The sequence below is a fragment of the Ixodes scapularis genome, unplaced genomic scaffold (genome assembly GCF_016920785.2).
Source record: "Ixodes scapularis isolate PalLabHiFi unplaced genomic scaffold, ASM1692078v2 PGA_scaffold4__175_contigs__length_147842914, whole genome shotgun sequence".
Taxonomy (NCBI): domain Eukaryota; kingdom Metazoa; phylum Arthropoda; class Arachnida; order Ixodida; family Ixodidae; genus Ixodes; species Ixodes scapularis.
Window position 1 is genome coordinate 118,841,244 of NW_024609879.1, and position 24,869 is coordinate 118,866,112.

Consider the following 24,869-nt stretch of genomic DNA (forward strand, 5'->3'; position numbering starts at 1 on the left):
GGTTTTAGTCCCTTTTGCATTCCGGTTGTGTTGCAATAAGACGTCACGTAGCTGGTGAATCATTCGAATGGTAGAAATCAAGTTCAACGCTCCAATTTTTTCAGGTGAGAACTTCTTTTTGCTTGTGTCTATGAATCTTCTTGGCTTCATCAGAAAGCAGCACAGGCTTGATTTAAATCACCATAGCAACGCTGGTCAGATTTAAATTGTACTGACTTTTATTCGAGATTAATGAACGTCTTATTTTACAAAATGTAGGCCTTTTTCTTTCTTTTTTTAAATGATTGTATTTTGTAGGAACATTGGAATCAAAGCTCGCACCACAGGATAACAGTTACTGAAGAGCCTCAAATGACAAGGCAGATTTCCACGTCTTGACAAGAAAAAAAGACAAGTTGCAGAGCTAGAGATTCAGTTTTATTGCGCTTGCATTGTTTTATAACTTTTTTTTGTGCAGTGGTATTTCTACCACCTAATTATTTTTCTGAGTACTTTGCAGAGTTAACATAAACGAAACAGTTGGGGAGTGGGGGAGGGGATGGTTAATGAGTATTTGGTAAAAGGCAAAAGAAGGGAAAACATGATGCATTAGTGTGCATGGGCAATGAAGAAAAAATGTTAAAAACCGTCATAGCTTGCCATTCAACGTATCGACAGATTACGCTTTCTGTTGCTCCACCCTTGTTAATCTTTAATCCTCCACATCCATCATCTTTGGTGAAAATTCCGTGTCTGGAGAAAAACACTTTCAACATACTAGGACAACAGTTGCAAAACATTTTTTTTGTTTTTTCTTACAATGATTATTGTCAGAACAGTTGAAACGCCACGTTATACATTTAAAAGTTCTCGCCGAGAGAAACCTTGCTCCATTTGCTCTAACTGCAACATCATCACTCGAAACCAACCCAAACTTCATCGACAGCACGAAAGCTTAACAACGCCGCAAAAGCATGTCTCCCAACAAGACAAAAGTAATGCCCTGTTTGCATGTCGTGCACGACGACAAATGGTCTTGGGGTTTCAATGTTTGTGTGTTTCGGAAACACATACACTGCCGTGCAAAAGTCAGATTATTCTTGTCACCTGCAGGCTCCTTCAGACATCTCTAAAGTGCCGCATTACCTTTCGGATAGCTTGTCCCGTGCTCCGTGTCGGAAAAGTCTGCTGTGCTGACGAAGGCACGGACGTGAGTGCGCGGCTTTGGTGAGTGCACCTGGTGCGCGAATTCTTATTAAAAGCATTCTGCTGAGCTTGTCTCACGCACGTGTCTGCACTGTACACACCTGTAAGGTTTAGTAGTCATGAAATTGGTTCGAAGGCCAGCTTTTGTATAACGCCTGGTGGGCACCTCGCAAGGTCACGACGACCTATTCTCGCATGCCAATGATTGGGTGCAAAAGTCAATCATTGGCCTCTTTCTATGGACCAACATGGCAATAGAAGTCAATAGTCTGTACCTTATGAACAGATGTGGCTACAACCATTGGTCGCGTTTACGTGAATGCGATCGCAGAGCATCAAGTCGAAATTTGACTATGAGAAGTAGGGAGGTGGGATGCATGTGATTGGTCCCCTGCTCGATTCTATGCTCTACGATCTCACTCTTGTAAACCCAGCCATCGATACTTCTATAAACCAATGATCACCACCTGGATTCATAAACGGGGTTGTGATTTTTGAGGTTTACTTCTCTTCAGTTAAAAAATTGGTTTTTCCAAATTGTTTTTTTTTTTTCCCCACAGGTTAGGAGTTTTTTTGGTGTCCATTTTTTATGTAGGACAGAAATTCGAGGCTTATCTGTGTTTGCCGAAAACATGTAAACCTTCTTATCTCGCAATCGGAAAGCCTATTGCAAGCTTGTTTTTATAGACCCGATGTTCAAACAAAAGCACATTTACGACTGTTGATTAAAAACCTATTGAAAACATAGCTTTACATAGCAATCTCGATTAGATAAAAACAAAAATTGGCTCTTAGTTTAATCAACAGTGCTTATTATACTATACTCGAGCACACACAGCAGCAGAGGCGTGAAATATTATGTTAGTAAACTCTGAGCGGAACGTTTCATGTAAATGCTGCAATACCTCTTCCCAACAACCTACATTATCTAAAAAATTTGCACGGCAGTTTCACGCAGACGCCTTGCAAGCGAGTGTCTTGCCAAGATGAAGGCAGGCGCACGTGACGTTTGATCCACAATGTGCAAGTTATTAAACGTTCTGACAATTCACAAAAAGGAAAAAAAGGTTTAGTGGAGTGGAGGCAGTGTGGTTGTTGATGAGCACTTTGAATGTCGTCGCCTATTGTTTATTGTACTGCTTTGTATTAACTGTTTTAAAGACTTCGAACTTCGATTAGTCTCATTTGTGCGCCTTTCCCAGTTGGGAAACTCGTTTGTAGGAAGGTCTTGAAAATGGAAGCTCATTTTGGGAGAAGTTTGGTACATTGCTTGTAACATTGGCTAGTGTCCGTCGCCCGTGCATTTGTAACGTCCTTTTTTTTTTTTTTTTCTTTTTCCTTGGCTTCGATTTGAAGGAGTTGTTTCAGTGTTGTTCTACCCTGCGCCGATTACAACTGGGTATTTGGCATTTCTAACCATCGTCTCGCGGCTCAACTGAAAACAGTTCTTGAAATAACAATTAAACTAATTAGAAACTGTGCACCTTCACATTGCAGACAACCTTAGAATAATTGTGCCCCACACATTGACGACGACACGTTACACAACATTCTCCTTGTGTCTGGTTCGGTCGACGAAGCAAAGAAGAAATAGAACTTGCGGCCAACACCACGAAGTAAAGTGCACTGAACTAGTCGTGCTTCATATCCTAAGAAACGAAAATCAATTGTTAATTAATGTGTGACTTCAACTAGAGACTATAACCGTTGCTACAATGTTTTACCGGCTCATTGTCCCGCACCAACCGTTCCACGTGCGATTGTAAAACTCTACGGTACCTGACAGCAATAAAATGCCACTCTCGCATTCTTTTCAAAAACGCTACCTAATTCAGCGTCGATCCTACACCGTCCAAAACGTACGACAGACCCACACTTCATAAACCAAACAAAAATAAACATGTAAAAAGAAAAAAGGTTGGCCAGACGTCTGCCACGGCTATAAACAATGCCCTAAAAAAGACGCCCAACAGTTACAAAACGCCATTCCTACGTGCTTTGTCTTTTTCTAAAGACGACGCTCGTTTTGTTACCGATCCTACGGGCGTCTTCCTACAAACGTAAGAAAAGTGCTCTCGGAAGTATCTAAAAACAGTGTCGTAACGAACTGACAAACACAAGCATGGGGCCTTCACAAGGTCTTGCCAAACGCGTGATTAGAGTACTTTGAATGAGTGTGCAATGATTAAATGCTCCGATGCCTGTACAAGTGAATCTGGTGCGTTGGAAACGTGAAAACGTGAAAAACAAACATGCCGACATTTGACAAACGAAGATGTACGAAAGTTGTGCGCATCTTCTCTGTAAAACCGGGCAACGTCCCGCTTGCCCTGGGAATATCTCTCGATGCGACCAGCCGCAACAATCGTTGTGATAAACCGGCTTTGTAGAGGGGTCAACGCCTGTCGCAAGACGCTCCTGTGGCCGCTAGCTCAAGGAACCGGCATGATCGGTCACGGGATTGTGTGATGTGATTGGTCGCGGGATTGTGCGGCTAGCAACGATCGGCTGCCTCGACCAAGCCGACTTGGATGGTGCTGGCTCGTTCCCCATGCCTCGAGCTTGTGACTTGATTTGGCAGCTGTGGTTTCTCGTCTCCAGAAACACTTACGAAAACTGGGATTGTGTAAAAGAATGGTAAGAAGAAAAAAAAAACGCACAACAAGTTTTGAATTTTTTGTTGGCGTACATATTTCACCGGTGAAGAGAAGCGAATGCTTCACGGAACTTTGGTTTGAAGGGCATCGACGCCTCGTAATCCCAACAAATTCTGAGGTTGAAAAATCTCGCTACTTTTTCGCGAGCTTTAAAAAAATTCGTTGGAAGCATGAATGCGCGACGAACCAGACTTCTGGATTGGAGAACCCCACCTGAATCGCTGTGCTTCCGCATGTTGCTACCGATGTTCCAATTGCGGGGGACCCGCTATTTGTACGTGCTAAATGGCCACAATCCAAATTCTCTGCAGCGGCTAAATACCTGGTTATGACACTGCAGCCTCTACAATGTCGTTGGGACCTGGCAAACGACACTTAACGAGCACTCCAAACGCACTTGCACTCTCACGAGTTTTAACATTAACAAAGTTTTGACGTGTCGCTGAAACTGGCTGTACATGCAAGCCCTTACCATGAAACCTTTTTCAAGGTCCCAAAACTCGGCAGTAAGCAAACTCCAGTCACTGTGTAACCTGTAAACTGGCTGTGCAGGTGGCAACACTAACAAAGTTGTGCACACCAACAGTGATGTGGCATCAAACTGACATCATATTTGATGTCCGGGAGTGAACGAGAGACGCCGTGCTATTGTCTCAAGGTTTTGTACCTCAATACCAACAACACCATGCTCCCTCTCAAGACTTGCCTTGTGGATTAGCCTTTTCTTGCACAGCCATTTTTACCTAGTTTGACCTTGCACTAACTTAGCTGGCTTCCAGCATTACAGAAATGCTTAACTGACATTGAAGCGTGTGATGCTGGATATTTCTTTGGTTCTGCGGCATCCAATGAACCCACCAACGGACTAACGCATTGATTTTTTTCAGCTCGCACGCAACATGGCATGTTACAACCCCCATCCGCGCCGGGGGCAACACGTGTTTGTACCACCGCCACCAAATATTGACAAACAGATTTCTACACTATACCTTCCTCCCAAAGTCGATCACGACGGTCCCGCATCGAGCCGGCAAGAACTTGCGCGGCTCGACCCTTTCCCCAATCTCGGCCACAAGTTGGTCGGCAGTTGGCACGTAACCGGCGTTCAACGACTAACAAGAGACTATGTGACAGTGTCCCTTCCTCCGCCGCAAATCCGTTCGAAGCCAGCCTCGAACCGGATTGCGACAGGCTAGCAAGGGTATGACTCGGCGCCGGTTCAATCTCAGTCACAAACCGGTCATGAGGCGGCAGAAGCAGGCAGCTCGGCACCGCAAGACGTCTTCGAGACGATGGCCACGAGCCGGCACCCGGGCAAAGCCGCAATATTGGCCGCGGACCGGCCAGAGCCGGTACGGAGCCCAGAATGCGTCTGATTCGTGCGTTTACCGACCTATCCCACCCTGCGCACTAAAGGTGGGCTTAAGGTGGTAACAAATGGCGTCGCAGGAACTGGTGTACAGTGTTGTTGGGTGTCGCCATCCCGGCGGTTGGTAGTACAAAAGCTGGCGAAAAAGGCAAGCAGGCGAAAGGATTGCCATCATCGCAGCGTCCCGTCTTGTGTCTGCTTTGGTTTCCGTCGATTGTCATAGGACGGAAATCGAGGGACCACTTTTGACGAGGTGACAAACGCATCAGTTGAAGACGCGCTCCAGGCTCTGTACCGGCTAGCGGCAGTAGCGCCAATCGGCGCCGGGCGACGACCGCGGGTCCGGCGGGCCGCGGGCGCCCCCCGTCGGAGTGGGTCACGACCTGGAAGTCCAGAAGACGCCGTGGCCACGCTGGCAGACGGCGGACACGCTGAGCACGTTGTGGAGCGAGTGGCGCGTCTTCTCGACCGGGGCACCGCATCGGCTGCAGAACCGGAACAGGGGCTCTAGCTCCTTCCAGGTGACGCTGTACTCGCGGACCGCTGCCGAGAGGTTCTCTGGGAGGGGCAGCTCGGGTGGCCGGGGACCCTCGCGGGGTCGCACCGAGAGGTCGGTTGCCATGCACTCAACTTCTTCCTCCTCGCCGTTCCCGTCGTCCCCGTAGTCGTCGTCCATCGAGTTGTCGTCAGCCGGCGCGTTCTCGTCCTCGTAGCACCGGAGGATGCATTCAGGCTCCAGGATGCGCCTCAGGTCCACCTGGGGAGCAGAGCAGGGCAACGGTTTCTCCCTCGGCGAGACGCCGGAAGCAACTCGAAAATGACGAATCAAAAAGACTTGGTGGTCTTTTTGAGCTACCCCAAACTGCCGTAAGATCCCGTAAGGGCGCCCTCTTTCAAGATGTCGCCCATCTCACTTTTTCTAGCTAAATATCTGTATATAACATAAAAATTCCGAAAGATCGCCCACCTCCCGATTCCCGTAGGACATGACGTGATGTCCGACATAATTACATCATCCGCACCATCTGCGGTACCAGTACGCGTGTGAAACGCGATTTTGGTGCGTGCACTTTGGGTTCCTGGGACATGCGAGTCTGTAGCGAGTTCCCTCGTCTTCTGTCCTCGATCTGCACGTGCCACATTGGTTCCCGTCGCACGTAAGTTTGTAGCCTGTTTCCGAGCGTCTATCGCACCGTAAAACGTGCATCTGCTGCATCCGCAGTCTGCGGTATCCTTTCCCGCAACACAGGAGTTTGTGCACATTCCCGTTTCCCCCCAAACACGTCCTCACCAGGCCGGGCTCCTCCTTTCCCCTCCTGCCATCCCTCGCCCCTCCTCCCGCGGGGGGCTCCGCCTTGACCCCTGAGAGGTGGTCCCCCCTCGACGTCGGCCCGGCGTCGAGGCCCCGCAGGCCAGGCGGCGGCTGCAGGGAGGGCAGGATCGGCCGCTTGTCGGGCTTCATAGGCCCGGCAGGGCACTGCCCGCGCCGGTCCTCGGGGCTGCTGTTGAGCAGCAGCCGGGGGGGAGGCGGTGTGGGCAGGTCCCCCGTCAGGGGCAGCAGCCCGGTGCCCAGGGGGATGATGGTCAGCTCCGAGGTGTTCTTGAGCAGCCGGTGCTCAAACAGCGGCAACGGCAAGATGGGCCGGGTCAGCTTGCCCATCTTGTCGCCGGCCTTGACAAACTTGCGACGGCCGTCGCGCTGTGCAGGCGGGAGGCGAAACAAAATTACACAGGCTTGACCGTGCTGGCAAAGACCAGGGACTGTGGAATGTGTCCCACACAATCTACATATACCCATTTTTTCTATACATTATTTATTTATGATTGGGAGAAGGGCATGTTGGTTTAAGTCATGGATGAAGAAAGAATAAAACAATTAAAACAGGGACAACACAACCACATCTTTTGAAAGATGTGGTTGTGTTGTCCCTGTTTTAATTGTTTTATTCTTTCTTCATCTATGATTATTTATTTATTTTCTCATGTAATTCTTCGTGCATGTCGCTTGTTCGGAATGCACGTTTGTAAAGATTTTCTCGTATAAAACAACACGTAAAGCGTATTCCGCAATGAAAATAAATAACCTGGCTTAGAAATTCCGTCAAATAATAAAGGTGAAGAGTTTGTGTACTTTACGTGGAAACTGCTGGGGGGTGTTGGATTCAGCTTGGTCACGTGTTAGGTGAGGGGTGTGTGTAGCACATCCCTGAAAGAACTTTAGTGTTATTTTAACCGCCAAAATACTCTATGCATCGCCGAACGCTCATCCTCCGCCCAAATGTTGCGCTAGAGACTTAAACCAGACGCCAAGGTTTCAGCACTAACCGTTATCTTATTTAAAAGTTATAAGTGATGTCCTGAAATTTTCAATGGGCAAATAGGGCCCATTTTTGCCCGTGTTTGCTAACTGGTGCCAATTTTCCTATTTAAAATTTCAGAAAATTACCTATAACTTCTTAATGAGATAACGGATAATGTTAAAACTTTGCCATCTCGTTCGGACCTCCCACGCTTCACTTGGGTGGAAAATGAGCGTTCGGCAATGCATAGTTTATTCTTGCGGTGAGAGAAAGATCCTGTAAATTTTTGGAGTGGTACACTTCGTATAATGGTGCATCCGCACAACAGATCTTTGTCTGCGGAGAAAATCGAGCATGTCACAGAGCCGCGGGATGGAAAGGCCGCGAGAAGGAGGCTTTTAGGAAAATCCGAGAGAGCATTCGCATGACGAAGTCGCACGTAGTCGAGTCGGCGGAGCCCTTTCTTTATTTCGTGAACACGTCTGCAACCTTGGGGGCCTCGCCGAACGAGAGGCAGGGAAAAAGAAACGGAAAAGAAAGGCACCTCAACGCTGCCAACCATAATCCTTCCCCAAAAGAACCATAATCCTTCCCTAGTTGGGCACGTCACCCCAAATCTCGACGATGTTAAATCCCAACCTCGGAAAAAGAAAATTCCGTCGAGCGAACACGCCATAAATCGCCGGGACGGCCTCGCTCACCGGTTTGCCAATGCGCTCAGTGACCGACTGCTTGCGGTGGAAGCAGCCATTGCCGGCCTGGCTGGCGTGGTTGTGCACAAACGAAGACGAGATGATGGCCAGCTTGCGCGAGGACGACCGGTAGCGCAGGTAGATGTGGGCGTCGCACAGCTGCCTCGAGTCCCTGCAGACCCCAAGAGAGCATCACCTCCGTAGCTCCCCCATTTTTGGTACCTCAATCCATGGACTATGTGTTGAAAAGTTCAAAATTTGAATGGGAAAGGGACAATGTCACCTCCACAACTACCTTATTTTCCAGATTGTGAGCCCATGCGCTATACATGTATAAAAGTTGATAATTTCCACAGACCAAACTATACAAGGATAGCATTAAGGAGCTTGTGTCCTAGAAAATCTGAACTCGGTGGCGTGGCATGACATAAAAATCCCGATCGGTCTACAGGGTCATGACGTCAGAGCCACATGACCTCGCACAGGAATTTCAAACAGCCCACAGCACTTACGTGAAACGTGACGTCACGCGTGGAAAGTGATTAAAAAACATGACATGCAATGTGAATTAAAGGTTGCCTCATGTCTCCAGGTGATTGCACCTTATAAAGTAATTCATTTGCCTTAAAGAAAAAATTTGAAGAATTTTAGGCGGGATTTGAACCCACGACCATTCGGTTACAAGCCAGACATGCTACTGATTGGGCCATGTTTACCGCACTTCCTGCTGACTGGCGGAAAGAGCATGAAAAGCGAATGACAAGACAATGCGAACAAGGCCCGATGACGTTATCAAATTCCACTCTTAAAGGTGAAGCAAGCTTAAAGGGGTACTCCGCCGATTTTTGAGCTACCTCAACTAACTATATTTTCTGACTCCCAGGCCTGTACCCTTTCCGGAAGGCTATTTAATATCGTGAAATTCATAATAGTTATTGCGAAATCGGCAAATGAAAATGGTGCAAAAACAGACATTCAAATATACCCGCCCTTTTCAGGGCCGTGACGTCAGTGGAAGTTCAGCTTGCCAGTCGGACGAGCAGTCTAAAAAATAGAATATGCCAATTATTTGTTCCGTGCTGGAGCGCGGGGACTGGAGCGAGCTTCCAAGGCATTCATTTGACACCATGAAACTGCTTCAAATCAGTTGGGAACAAATTCTACAGTCCAAAGAGTGAACCCCTGCACTTCCAATGACGTCACTTTTTCATTGTTGCCAGTAGAGACTTTCAGTTTGAAAAACACGGTGAGGACCAAAATTGTAAATTCAATAGCTCAGTGAAAAAAAATTATTTTGATCTAATATTTGGTATACTATTTTGGCGATGTTGTTTGGCGAGTTCAGCAAAATTTCAAGCAAATCGGGGACCATGAAGAAATCGGCGGAGTTAAGCGTCCTCCAAGTTTTTCGAGACTGTTTGTTATGACGTGACATTATGTATTTCAGGAATGAAAAGTTATGTTACTGATGATCTCTGTATGATACAAGCTTTTTTTTGTGTGCTAATAAAGCGGCCATTTTTAGTGCAGGACATACACCAGGTATGGACTATCTGCCAGGTCTGAACCTCTGTACCAAATAAAAACTATCTAGGAAAAAAATATTTTCTGCACTCTAAGTTTGCTGGACAGCACAATACTCCATGAAGATCTCATTGTTTACACCACTGCAAAGAATCACAACTGCACAAATACTAGAAGTATGATCGCTTTGAGTGTCCTACTTGTAATGGCACTAAATTGAAGCAGATGCAGAGATTGACGGCTGCGCCACCCGGGCAATCGAATTATTGGAACGGATAGGCCCAAAAAGGGGGTTTAGTTTGTTTTTATTATTGCATTGATATCTTCAAAGCTTCTGCCGATTTAGTGTCCATTTGTTGAGAATATTGAAAGCAAAAGGTTGACAGATGAAAAGAGGGGTACACCAGTACAGCCATACTAGAAAGTTTCACATTTTTAAAATCTGGCCCCACCTGAACCGATACGGATTTTGACACGAGACTGTCTCTTTAGACTGTCTCTTTGCTCTATTTATCTCAAAAGATAAAATCTTTCGGAGATTAGTTAACTCTTTGGTAAATACTTGCCAAATAAAGTTTTATCATCCCATCAAACGCAGTTGGGCACTGACTCGCAGCTGGAGGCTCGAGCAAGAAAAAAAATGTCAAGCTCTGCTTAAAAGGGCATATCAGCCACCTGCCTCCAATGTCTTCTCTATGGGAAATTTTCAAGACGTGTGATGTCCTAACAAATAGTGTGATTCCACTCCAATTTCTTCCACACAAAAAAAAAAAAAAGAAAAAAAAATGACTGCCATATATTTGCCCAGAAATAGGTATTAACTTTATTTCTGCTTTTAATAACTTTTTTTGCCTTATTTGATTGGAAATACAGGAGGGCATCAGTCGGTTCATCAAAAAACAGCTAGATTATGAAATTTGAATAAAAATATCACTAATCTAGAAGAACCAAAATTATAAAAAAAATTGTTTCATGCTGTGTTTTTTTTTGTTTTGTTTTTTAAGTCAGGCTAGATATTTTCTGTTATTTTTACTAAGAAGGTGAATACTTAATCAGTTACATTGATTCAAAGACACATATCCAAGTGATTTATAAACACACTGAAAACATTTTTGTATTTTCTTCAAGATTAAATGTTTTAGTCACAATACAATGTTTTCTGCACATTATCTTGGGATCTAGAACTTGTACCCGACTGATGTCATAAGTGGCAGAGCACAACAAAACTAAGATCACTGAAGATTGCTTGCTATATAATAAGCCTTTCCAATTGGCAAAAACTCTAGTGACTCATTTCTAATTATTATTTTAAATATTACTAAATTAAATATTTATTCTTTTTTATAAATTAAAATGAATATGTATCAATATTTATATATATTTATTATATATATATATATAGATTTACTATGTACATTTATATACAAAGTGTTTCTTCGGAAGATTTCAAAAATCCCTAAAAATATGCTGTTTGAGATAAAAAAAAAAAAAGAAAGAACTTTGAGGGAACAAACTACCAGCCTTGGCAGACTTCAAGGATTGAAAAAACATACTAATTAGCGAAATAATGGACTAAAATTTACTAATTAACTTTTTAATTAGTGAACATAAACATATGGTTTTAACTTGCTAAGCATCATTGAAAACCACTCAATCAACTCTTTTTAGAAAGATATAAGGCAGGAGCAGCATTTCACCGCGTTCTGAAGAAATGGTCAGTTTTGACGCGTCCCTAGGTTCCGGTTTCTCATTGGAGCGCACTGCTGCGCCCGTGGCCCTGCTCCCCAGTGGTCAAGGCGCAAAGCCACCGCCTCGCCTCACTCATAAGATAAAGGTAAGTATGGCGCACGTCTGTTGCGCCTCTCGGCCACTGGGGAGCAGGACCGTGGGCACAGAGACTAGCTACGAGAAGAAACCGAAACCTAGAAACCCGTCCTAAATTAGCGTTTTCATGGTAGGCAGTAAAATGCTGCCTCTGCCTTACATCTTTCTCAAAAGAGTTAATTTAGTGGTTATCTGTGATGCTTTGCAAGATTCTTCATGAAACCATATGTTTATTTTTTCACGGATTAAAGATTAATTATTAAATTTCAGGTCATTATCTTACTAATTAGTATGTTTTGCAATCCTTGACGTCCACCAAGGCTGGTAGCTTGAACAGTATAATTTTAGGGATCTTTTAAAAGCTTTCACAGAAACACCCAGTATATTACCGTATATAATATTATGAAAAGACTAGTAAAATATTTTAGGATGATGTTAAAATTATAAGAATGGCCTTGTTGCACTATAATTTGTAAAATAGGTAGACACCCTTTTGCCATAGTTTTTTAAGCATTCGGCAGAAAGTATTTTTCCATAAAGTCGTCATTTCCTTCAAAGGTAAAATAGATAGATATAAAACAGCCACTGAAGCTCACAACACAAGATTATACAGTAGTTGCAAGAATTTCCCATAAATTAAAACAAATTACAGAAAAATCATCAAAAAGGATGTCTCTCTTCAACTGATCCGCAAACGTTGGCGACATTTCGAGTACAACCAGGAAGAAAATGTTGTGGTTTTACATCACAATGCAACTGACGCCACGAGCAACACCCCAAAGATTCCTCAGTGAAAAGATCACCTAGGGTTCGAACCCCCACTTTGTGCTCCAGAGGCTGGGACAGAACCTGAATGCCCAGGAGGCCGTCCGCAACCAGGAAGAGCATTACGGCCGGGTTTGACCACACGTCCCATCCGCACCGGAGGGTCTTCCCCTCTCCACTTTGCTCGCTAATGAAGCAGACGAAGGGAAAACACAAAAACATGGCCGCCACCACTGCCCCCCGTACAGGGCAAAACAGCAACAGGAAGTGAGCCAGGGCAACCTTGAGAATGCCCATCTTCCTTTTGCACACAGGTCCCAGGTATAGAAACTGGACTGCGTCATCGAGGCATCGAGGAAGAGATAAGGCGCCGTTCGAAGTAGACGGGTTTCCTTAGCAGAGACCATTAATGTGCCAAATTGGCACAAACAACAGACCCCGTCTCCACAATAAGGCGCAGGGAAACGCGCAGGTACACGTTTCCCAGAATGAGACGGGTCTTTATGCAAATCACTGCGACTTAAATTTTGAGATTGATCTGCGACCAGAACATTTGGCAGTGTACCGTATTTTCCAGCCTGTAGTCTACGAACTATATGTGTTTAAAAATTTAAATTTTATGCAATGTAAACTGTCTATCGGTGCAAACTAAACAAGGATTCGTTTTTTCGAGATTGTTTATTACAACGAGATGTGATGAGTTTTGTGAATGACGGATTGTGTTAATGACGTACGACAGCGATTGGCAATATCCTGAATTTTCCAGACTACAGTCTGCAGACTCTATGTGTTTAAAAGGTAAACTTTTATGTGGTACAAACAATCTACATGTGCAGACTATAAAAGGATTGGTTTTTTAAAGATTGTTTTACAACGAGATGTGATCAATTTTGTGAACATCAGATTCGATAACAATGAATTCTGCATGATAACGTTTGGCGATATCCCACAATTTTTCTGACTACCGTAAAATCAAGAGCAAAGGTCGACCATATGTAAAGATATGTCTTTTGTGTATTTTCGAAATGATAAAATATTGAAGGGTGGGTACTTATTGTAAAATGAGCGATGCATGGTATTTTACGGTATAGTCTGTGGACTAGATGTGTTTAAACATCTCAATTTTATGCAGTGCAAAGGAATAGATTCTCTGAGATTGTTCATTGGTGACAAGACCCAATGGATTTTGTGAATGATTAATTACAATAATTATCTTGCTAATTTGCTTGGTGCAGTCATGTCTCAGTAATCTGGACCCCTCCGTCACCCCAAAAAATCGTCCATAACGTGAGTTGCTCATAATATTTCGACAAAAATGTATGGCTTTACTTAGTTCGTCCCTCAAAATGTTGTTTATAAAACAGGGTATTTATATTAACAGGGTCCCTATTAACGAGACATAACTGTACAAGCTTCTTTGTTTTAATAAAGCAGGCATTTCTTCTAAACATGCTATCTATAAAAAGTTTTTTTTTTTTTTTTTTTTTTTATGTGCAGACTATGCACTGAGTATGAATAGAGTTCGGAAGATATGGTAATCACTCAGCTACTATTCATAACCCTTAGATGCCTGGCTTGGGAGGCTTCATCCATGATTTCCTTAGTGATAACTTTAAAGTATTATTTATCACTGCATTCATTGTTTTTATAAATGAATAAAATGACTATGGGCCTTACAGTGCTCACATATATGTTTAAATTTTTTTACGGCACCAAGCTTACACGTTTTGCAAAACAGGTTTCCTGAGCCTAGCAAATGTTTGTCTATTTGTCGAAGTGCCTTTCGCTTTGTGCGGGTTCACTGGAGAAACACTCTTTTAACCGTTACAAGCACCTGTGCAAACGGCCAACGAATGTAGAGGACAAAGCCCCTTGTTTAAGCTCGAAGAGAGTTTTAGATCCAGCTGGCAAAAGCCAGAAAGCTATTTCGTACGCACGCTTCTTGTGACATTAAAACAATCTCATTAAATTTAGAGACAGCTTACTCGTATCTCACCTTGAATTTTCCTGGAGGATTTAAAAGGTCCGTTTCTCTTCGTCTTTCTTTTTATTAATAAACATACTTCTTTGGTATTTGCACCTAACAGAGAAATTTCAGTTTTTTCCTCAAAAATGCTTACACCTTGAAGTCAGAGGGCAACATTTGTTTGCACGCACCGAGTCACAATTGAAGTCGTATGACCGCTTGTTTCGTAACAGCGAATGCCGCAAACCCTAGCTTTCGGACAATGGCTTCTCCGCCCGCCCCTACATCACGCGAAAGCTCTCACTGACGCAGAAAAAGAATCTGCTAATATATTTCTACCAGCACACTTCCAGTGCTGCGACGGGAGCGAGAAAAGAAAACAAAATCTTGGCTACCTCACGACAGTTGTCTCTTCTCAAGCTGTTGCAACAGACAAGGAAATGGAGGTGACTTTTTATCGCTCTCTCCTCCTCCCTGTGCCTCCACTTAAAATGTTTCCTTTCACTTTTAAGCGTTCAGAAACAGTAACTTCCTGCAACACGCCGCTTTCTCTCTTCCCCACAGCACAGGTGGGGCAAGGAGGAAACATCGTAAAAACATAATAGATATATAAATGGGTGGAGAGGGGGGTATGCAGGATAGTAGCATCCCAAAGGTGGCTATGTGCGTACATCTACCCAGATGCTTAATCTCCGTTCAAGGCTACGCTCACATACTGCCATCGCTCTGTGCCAAGTGCCGCTGACACAGTGCCAACAGAAACGTTACCAGAAGCAAACATCAGAGGGAAAGGGGGGCGAGGGCGGAAAAAAAAAGAGGGGTATGATGTCAACATCTGCTTTGCTGCATTCAAAATTTCCTCTCGGCTCGCCCTGGAAAATGCGACGAAGACACGGGTTGTCCCCTCTTAGCATGCACGTGTTGCCCAACCGTAGAAATCGATTGCCACAAGGCCTACGGTAGCATCACGGCTTCAACCGAATATAACTATAGTGCGCTTTGTCGGTCGGGCAACAGGCCTTTCGGGGGAACCCCAAACTTTGCTAGTAATAACTATTCTGACCGATTTGATTTTGGAGGTTTGTCGCTTTCTGCCCCCGACAATGTATGATCCGTCGGCTTGGGTTTTAGTGCAGTTTGGTTCTGCACTTCATGCTTTGAAACTGTGTTATGCGAGTTCACACTGTAAGTATGTACACATGCTTTGAAACTGTGTTATGCGAGTTCACACTGTGTGTACACATACTTTAAAACTGTGTTATGCAAGTTCACACTAATTGTGCAGACATCCAAATCAGTTTCTTCTATGTGTCTAAGATACAAACATGGGTAATTTCATCTCTCGGTAACCGTATCTTACGCAGAAATTAGTGACTTCATGCAATGAACAGTTAACCACACAGTGAAAAACTATTCGCACGGTACATTACGAGGCATGCAATAACGGGCGACGAGTTGCTACCACTTCATCAGGAGAGATTTGGATTTTGAAAATTACAGCGTGTTCACAAAAAACCATACCTATAATCGGGGACAGTTTAAGAGTAATGTGGAAACTCCTCTCAACCCTCTCCACTTTAGCAGAGGAAACGCCGGAGAGAAAGTGACCTCTTCTTCAGCATTTGCTATGGTAAAGTGGAAAAGGTTGGGAGGAGGTTTGTCACCGACTTTAATACACTCATTTTTAAAGGAGTAAGATGTACCCTGGGTACACTTTTGTGTAAGCAGGTGTAGTGGCAACAAAAGTATGTATAAAGCAAGATGTCTAGTATATAGTACAAAAGTACATTATGAACATTTTTTTTTTTCATGTTTAGCATGCATGTACATTATGTACAGAGAGAATGTGGATGTCAAATGCTCTATATAAAATTCCTGGTAGGTTCAGGAAATGTGCAAGGTTTCATTTTTATTGTCTGTAATTGCCAACAAAAATGTGGATGCCGGAAGAGTTTAATGGAAACTTAATTGTTCTCCGGGTATACCTGCACCCAAATCATACATCGGTAAATCGTTTTTATGCGATTAAAAACCGTTCACAGCTTTCATCGCAATAGCAAGTCGAAATTTTCTCGCGTGTATTAAAATGGGACTGTGTTCAGAAGGAAAATACGGAGTCACAGTCTTGAGCCTTGCATAAAAAAGTAACACGGAGTCGCAGTCTTGAGCCTTGCATAAAAAAGTAACCCAACCCTTTAGTTTTAAAAAAGAAAAACATTCTGTTTGCGCCAGATGTGAAAGAACAAACACAAATCTGTATTTGGAGTTTCGCGATTATGTTTGTCGCTACAATGGTTGTACTTTACGCAATTTTACGCTTTACGCCGTGTAAAATGACAAACTAAAAAATAAACGGGGTGAAAACTCCACCTGCGTTTCAAACGCACCTTCAATTCATCTCTGCTGAGCGTGGTTTTGTCTGTCTTTCCTTCTCCAATTTGAGCTGTGCGTCGCAGTAGCTTCCGACAACAATCCTCCTCTCCAATCTCATACTGAGAAAAGCAAACAAAACCGCAAAAAAGAACGACCATCTGAACGTCATACCCGCGATACGTGACGATATGCCCGCATATCCAATTGGCTTTGATGTGTTTCGCGGTCAAGAATGATCCCCAAATAACGAAGCAAAAATGGGATAAAGGAAAGCACGGAAATCTACACGGCTATCTCGCAGAGTCGAACTCCGAACTCCCCCTCCCCTTCCAACCAACTCCAAAACACGAAGCGCTCGACGATTGCGTGTTGCAAAACACGCTTCGAAAAAGTCCACTTCCTGATTCAGGGAGGTTGCGCGCCAGCTATCTACCCGCGCCCCAAGACCGAAAAAAACATTACGCAACGAACCCTTCGCACGTACAACACAAACATACACAGACACACACAGTGTTACGCAAACCGGACTTTCTTTGTGTTTCCGGACGCACTGAGAGCCCAGTAAAGGCGACACTGAGAATAGGCGTGCTCTCGCGAATCGTTCGAGGAATTCACTCACCCTTCCTGCACTTTCTTGAGCGTCTTGTTGGCATCTCCGCAGTTGACGCAGCAGAGCACCAGCCCCGAGTACTTGATGGCACTGTCGATCTTGTCTTTGCGTCGCCTGTTCTCGGCTTCGACGCTGCTCGAGTTCTTCACGCGGAAGATGTAGCGAGATTTCTTCTCGAAGCGGACGAACAGATCGCTAAACTCCTCGAAGGTGGAGAACTCGCTGCGATCACCGAAGACGTCGAGGAACACGCCCGACGTGTCCACGCGCAGGGCGCTCGCCGCCGTGGCCAACAGCCCAGCGCTGCCGTTCGTGGGCTCCATGCCTCCTCCGCCGTACTACCCGTCGTGAAACAGTGTCAAATCTATCCGGGTTTAGCATTGGTGAAACACTCGGCCCCGATGGTTTTATTCCGTAGAGAGCGGCGGAGGTGTCCGAAAAGCGGCCTTGGCTCGTAGGCCCCCCGAGAGACCTAGCAGGGCGCGGTGCGAGGGTTCCCACGAAAGATCATGTTATGTCCGACGACGCGCACCAACCACTGTGCCCAACACAGGCCGTCTTGAGGTACTACGGAAGCAGCGAGACGGAGGGGATGACGCCAGTGCGTGCATGACGTATCGGCGGACTCGCTCTCTTCAACTCACCGCGGGTCCTGGCATCCGGGTCGGTTCGCTGGCAGGCCGATCGGTGCTTCGTTGTCCGCGCTTTCAACGTGGGCCACAGTGCTCTTGTGTTTGGGCATAAAGCACGCAAAGCAGCACCTGTCAAACAATTACACAACCAAAAATGGCAGGCGCTCCGCGCTGTTGCCAGACGACGTTTTAAGTCCGTACGCGCGCGCGCGCTCGCTCGCGCGTTGGTTGGCGCAGCACGCCTGCTTTCGTAACTCGCATTTTTTTTTTCCTTATATTTTTATTTTAACTCCGGAAAACGTTTGTAAAAGGAAGAGGATGCTTTCTTTTTTTCTTTTAACGACGCGTTCAGTCATTAGCAGTCTGTGAGTGTACTGTGAGGTAGTTAGTATTCGTGACTGCAAAGCATGAGAAAGCTGGGAGTCCATTATAAAAATTAATTATAAAATCTCTTTTTGCAATGTCTTAGCTTTTTGGAACGATTAGGTTCTCCGACGTATGGCGTAACCTTGGAAAACTTTCTCTGTAAGCGCGCGAGTTCAACCGCACGCATGTGGACGCGCGGCTCGTGCTCTTAACAGTTGCAAGGGTTGCAAGATCCCGAATTTTTAACTGTTCTTTTCAATATAGCTGGTAAATCTTTTTGGGCGCATTTTTTTAAGAATTTTCGTAAGAAACTAATATTTGCTTTCAGGCCCCAGTGGTACAAGTGATTCCGAAATATGTAAATGGTAAAGCACATCACAGGTGCTCTGCAATTTACTTTACTTTATTCCATCTTGTTTATAAAAAAATAAAAAAATAAATTAAAGTTTGTGCTGAAATTTTTCTTGTTTTTTAAGACATGTTTATCCTCACAATCTGCGCCCAAAGCCAGCTAATAACTCAGGCAGACTCAATTTATTGATCAGAGCTTATCAGCTAATAGACTATCAACCTATATTTTTTCTAAAAAATCGACCAATCATTTTATTACTGCCCTTGATTTGTCAAAACCAATGCCACAGCAGTGCGCTGTACACCATTGAACTTTATAAAACTATTGTTTTCTTAAAGAATTCATTTGCACCGATAGTCATACAGCCTTCATGAGTCGACACAAAATGAATAGCTAAAAATGCTTTTATTTTTCTTATTCCAGGCATATACCATCACACACCACAGCTTGGATGTCACAGATTGCAGCTGACCAACTAAAATTGAAATAGAAAACCTTAGGTTGTTTCTGACAAAACATCTCGCAGGGCCTCGTGGACAAAGTGACAACGACGGCATCACTGCCGAAGACGTGCTGCAACGCGAAGGGGATCGACGGATGGCAACAGCAAAATAGAATTCACAGGGGTGAAGACAAAATAGAAGTTGATATGCCAAAAAGCACTTTGGCTTATGTGACACACTAAAAGCAAAAAAAAAAAAGGCAAGACGAGTATTTACAAATTTTGTATCAAGGCAGACGACTCGGAGAGACGAAAGCCATTGGATGAGCTATATTCTCCAGAGTAATGACATTTCAGCCATCTTGGCAAAGGAAATCGTTGTTGCCATTTATCTGAACCTGTGTCTCAAATTTCTACCCCTATCTCCCAATAAAAAAATCACATACCAGTAATAAATTTTACTACTAAGGCTAATCTCTAGAGGTACCCATTTTTCCCACAAATTCGGAAATGCGACACGGAACCTGCTGTGCCCGCAAAAATCACAGATTTTCAGCGTTCAACCAAACAACTGTTTCCTGCATTAATGCTCCTTTGGTGAATGTTGATGTGAACCGAGGCACCAACTGAATCAAATCCAGATCGGAAGTGCGATAAAACTTAGCTTCCGAAATCAGCCTAAAGAACCCCTTCAGATTTCGCCTTGATGTCGTGGTTAACGTCGAACAGGTAAAAAGTTAGCCGGGGAACTAGTCAGGAAAGTTGAGTGAAACAATTTACTGAGACTCCTAAATAAATAACCTAAAGGAAAAAATTAGCTATAAATAACTACACAAAAACTAGTGACAGATAAAACGCTTTCTCGCAGTCGTAACAAACGGCCCATTGCTATAGATGCACTTGTGTGTGGCAAAAGAATGAACAAGGATCACCCAAGAGGGGTGGCAAAATACTGACCATACAGGCATGACACGTCCCAAAAAAATGAGTATTATTTCAGGAGCAGCCTGGTGACATCAGATGATGACTAGCGACATCACTCTAAGCCAGCCAAAGATCCTGTCTGACCGAAAACTGAGCATAAACGACAAGTGACCAAAAACAAAGATTGAGATAAACTTGCTTTCGCCGCAGTTGCAACACGGCAGCTCTCTGCGCGAAGTATGGGAAGGAAAAAAGAGCAATGTAATCCAAGATTGTAAACCTGAAAAACTAGCGGAGAAAAATGTTTCGCGTGATAAAGATATTTTTTTCTCCTCGGAGGAAATTGCCACTGCCGTATTTACTGTGGCCATCGTTGCAGATCACGCTCGCACTTCCTAGCAACGGAAGTGCTATCGCGTGGCTTTTTATGTAACCACTACAGTGATGACACCGGCAAGTCGTCCACGATTTTGTTGGAATTTGTTTTCTTACATGTCGGCAAGTGAACGACATGTTTTCCCCGACGCATTGTCACAGCATTGACCATCACGCACGAGCATAGAAAGTGTGGATGGACTGTTACAAGCCTAGATTACATTTCAGATGAAGAATGCCTGCGCTTACGGGTGGAAAGCAGATTTAAGTTTTCGTTTGACATGGTCAATTTTACTAGCAGATCACGTCTTTTGGACCGACAACACCAAGCACGAGAGCAGTGCGCAGACTTCACACGCAGCTACAAAACCGCGAGGGGCATTGCACTCGACGATCAGCAGCAGTTTGGTTCGATTGCAGGCATTGAGTGGGGGCCAGTCGAATGTGACCTCAGGCTACTATGGTGCACCAGAAAGCAAGGCCTCCACCAATATGCTCGTAAACATGCTTATAATAGAAAAACAAGGGCTGCTAGAAACTCATCAATCAGATCAAGCGATGCCAACTGATAGGGAGTCCAATGAAGTGCCTTATAAAAAGTGTGGCGATGCAATGAGAATAATTTAGGTTGGAAAGACCACAGAAAAGCAAGATGACGTGCGACACCATAGAGAATTGTTAGAAACGCCACTGCTTCGTGACGAGCCCCAAAAACTGTGCTCGTAAGCAGGACTACAGACGACTCACTTTTAGACTAGAAAGGGACAGCAATGCTTTTGGCAACAAAAGAAAACTGTGTGGGTGGTTGACATTAGAATACACAACAGCCTTTGTATGACGCGTCCCAAACTGCTAATCGGTTTTAATACTTCTTGTTAGCTGCACAAGTCGTTCATAAGCTTTCGTAAGTGTTTTAGCCACTGCCTCATCATCATCATCATCATCCTCCTCCTCCTCCCCCCTCTCTCTTCCCCCCCCCCCCCCCCATTTACATTTCAAACTTCCATCTTAAGACAATGAAGAGCGCAAGTTCATCTGCTTCTTTTGAAGGGTTGTGGTGGCGTCATAATGCCAAGCTCTAATTGAAGGATAGTGGGCAAACCTCAATGCTAGATGCCTTGAAATTTAACTTTTATTCTTTAACCGAAGCCAAACAGAGCTCGGCATTCCGACGTCACAGCAACCCTTGCAAAAGAAGCAGACAAATTTGCACTCCATACACTAATATCTGCAGTCCGACAATAATCTACCTTTCTGTCCAGCAACAACTTGAAAAAATATGCGAGAAAATCTTGAGTCATCCCAGGCAAAATATAAAACACAATAGGACATGCTCACAGGCACCGACATTTGACCGTACAAAATCCAAGGTGCCCACCCCGACATTTGACCCTCCCTTTAAGTGATGTCAGTTTGATAGACGAGATGGAGTAACCAAACGACAAAATTGGCGGAGGACATGAAAGTCACATCAGAGTGCGGCGTTGCTTCAGACAAAACCAGTTGTTTTGCGCTCAAGGGGCATGCACACTACACCGTCCTCACACAAAAGCAATCCGGCTGAAAAACAGCCCCGGGTCCAAAAGTTGCACGACTAAGACACCAAACGTTCAAACCTCCACTCGATATTGTGACCTTCGGAGCAGACGAACTTGACCAGGAGCGAACCGTCCTTCTGGTCTTGACTGCGACGTTCTGACACCTTGGCGCCACATTTGTTGCAGAAACGAGTCATCTCCTCCACGTCCGACCGCTTCACGACAAAGCGGTCGCCCATTGCGGCCTGGGCCCCGTCACGGCACGACTCATCTGCAACCACCTTCCGGTCCCCGTTGAGCACAGCCTTGAGTGCCTGCAGCACCATGCCAGACTTATTGTCTCCGCCACCAGCTTTGACACCTTCCGACGGCACATAGCACTTGTCGTCGTCATACTGCAGGATGCACTCTGGTTCCAGAAAGGAGTCGCAGTCCAGGCTCTCCGTCTGCTCGTCTTTGGGTCCGCCGTCTGCTAGTCCGTGGCCGACATTTGGCTGGATAAGCAGGGTGGCAGGTGGCACCTGTAGACTGTTGTTATTGTTGTTGTTGCTGCTGCTGCTGCTGTTAGTGGTGTCACTGCTGTTCTTTGGCACAAAAAAGAGGTTCTGGAAGGTGAGGGATGATGGCTGCGGAGAGCTCAGCAGCTGGAACAAGACAGGGTCCTTGGGCACAAACTGTTCTGGCAGAATTGGGAAGGACACCTGGCGCGAGCCGTCCTTGGACACGAGGCTGCCGGTGGTGGTGGTAACAAGTGGCGCCGCCTTGGTTCGCGGTGCCGCTTGCGACGTGTTCGGAGGTGGCGACGCAGCGGCAGCCTGACGGACGCCTTGGGGCCAGTAATGGCGGGTGCGACTCCTGGACAGCACTGCATCTTGCTGAAGAAGAGAAGAGAAGCGGTTTCTAAAATGCACAGATCATTCTATACTAAGATCCTTTCTGTAAACACTAGGCTTCGAGCACCTTACGTTTCGCAGGAAGACTCAAGGCATTGGAGTGCGTCCGCACACTCGGAAGAACATTTTACCTCTGTCGTCCCATGATTATGGCTTGAGTTGAAGTCCTTGATGTACAACTTTTGTCCGTCGCGGGTGCATCGGATCTTGATATGAAAGGGGCAGTTGATCTGCCTCGAGCTGCAAGGAAAACACAAAAACTGGACACCTTGTGGGACAAGATTCCCCCAACACCAGCACGCCTGTACATTTCTACCTGTCAAGTGCAATAAATAATATCAATATCCAGGCGAGCTGGTTTATGTTACACCTTTTTGAAAACCGGAGACGACGGACGAAGAAGGGGACAATACACAAAACCTCTCTATGATTTGACCAGACTTAAACACTCCAAAATAATCATTTAAAAAAAAAAAAGTTTAAACGTACTTACTGCTACAATCAAGATCATGTGAATTATTGTACACAAAATCTTTGTAAGCCCAGACTAGACGAAATTGAGAGTGGCTTGCTGCCTTCCCTACAGAATGCGATGACAACGCCACCTTGGCAAAACTTGAAAACATGACACTGATATTTGTTAAATTAACGCAAAATATTGTAGCTTTCGTTCTTTCGTTTTGGGATAAGGCGTTATTTTAAAGTCAATAAACAAGAAATACATGAACGAAACGCAACATTGAGAGAATTTTATTGAAACTTGATGAAAGAGTTTTGCAAAATTCAACGTCGTTTTCAGAAAAGACTAGCAGGGGGCGCTTGCATTTTGCATATATGGCATATATCTATATTTTGCACGGATATTCTGTGTGTTTGGTCGAAAAACACACACACGCAGATAAAAAAAATTTAAAATTAAAAAAAGTAAAGTGTTTTTGTTTTGTTTTTTTCCTGCAGTTATTACCACACTCAATACATTTGGACGAGCACAACCGCGCTCTCGAGAAATATATTTAGGAAATATGCAAAAAAAATTCTCGAAATTTAAAAAGAAGAAGAATCAGTCAATTACCGACATCTACAGCCAGTAACACCTCAAAAGGAAACAGAAAAAAAAAAAAAAAAAGAAGAAGAAAGAAAACACTATCATACGCACCAAGCAAGCGAAAATTGACATGGACAAACGCGAATAACCGCTGTAAATGGGACAAATTATTCAGCCTTTAGATATGTCTGGATTTAAGGGTTACATAGCGACTCTGTGCTCTCCAAAACGCGCACGAAATTTGATACTGTAGCGACCAACGTTCACGCTCGCGCGGATAGCCGATGGAAGACTCGGAGCTCACAAATTCAGAGCGTCGAACCCGTGTTGTAACAAATGCGTGAGAAACATTCGAACAGCCCTTACTTGGAAACCTCGGTCCTGCCGTAGTGTCGGGCATTGGAAGAACTCGACGAGTTTCCCCTGGACTGAAACTTACGGCCTCCCCTGACGCAAGCGTAGTAGATTTCGGCGAACTTGAGCTCCGGGTTGTAACCGTCCGTCGAGCGAACTTGAGCCGCCTGGATCTTCCGAGAGCTTCGAATGTACAGCTGGACGGAATTGCGAAGCTGGAACGATTGGATGCGCCGGTGAAGCTCCGTGAACGATGTAAACTCTTCTCCGATGAAGAAGGTAGTGACGTCGGCGGCAGCCGCCATCTTCCTTTCACGTAAACCAACCCATTTCACTTCCCCCCCACACCACTGCCGCCGCCAACCCCCAGCACCGCGTCAACACACGGTCCTCTTTTTTTTTTTTTTTTCCGCTTCGTTTTGGAACTTCGGGATCCGAGCCCGCGGCTCTGCCCGCCACCTCGGCTCCCCATTGGTTGATGGTGGGCACGTGACGTCAAGTATGTCACGTGACGTGAGGCATCACGTGATCGCGCTGTGTAAGGCCAGGCTGCCCCAGTGGATTTCGAGGGCTTGAAAACGGGATGTCGTCATTAGAGCGGGCCTGGCGTTTGCATATTAATCGGGGGTTGGGACCGTTTGGATTGTAGGAGTAGGGGAGAGAATATAGAAATAAAAAAATAC

At 44.9% G+C, this 24,869-nt stretch overlaps 2 protein-coding genes across 2 annotated transcripts; both read right to left on the reverse strand.

Moving 5' to 3' along the window:
* Positions 1–395: 395 nt before the first annotated feature.
* LOC8033223 lies at positions 396–18,116 on the reverse strand. The gene is made up of 4 exons (XM_029978748.4): positions 17,275–18,116; positions 8,213–8,375; positions 6,503–6,910; positions 396–5,968 (listed from the first exon to the last, which is right to left on the reverse strand). The coding sequence occupies exons 1-4, from the start codon at positions 17,586–17,588 to the stop codon at positions 5,588–5,590; spliced, it is 1,266 nt and encodes a 421-aa protein (XP_029834608.2). The 5' UTR covers positions 17,589–18,116; the 3' UTR covers positions 396–5,587.
* Positions 18,117–19,006: 890 nt separating this feature from the next.
* On the reverse strand, positions 19,007–24,869 carry LOC8033224. Its single transcript, XM_029978757.4, has 3 exons — positions 24,199–24,869; positions 22,919–23,027; positions 19,007–22,769 (listed from the first exon to the last, which is right to left on the reverse strand). Exons 1-3 carry the CDS (start codon positions 24,489–24,491, stop codon positions 21,951–21,953), a joined length of 1,221 nt encoding a protein of 406 aa, XP_029834617.2. The 5' UTR covers positions 24,492–24,869; the 3' UTR covers positions 19,007–21,950.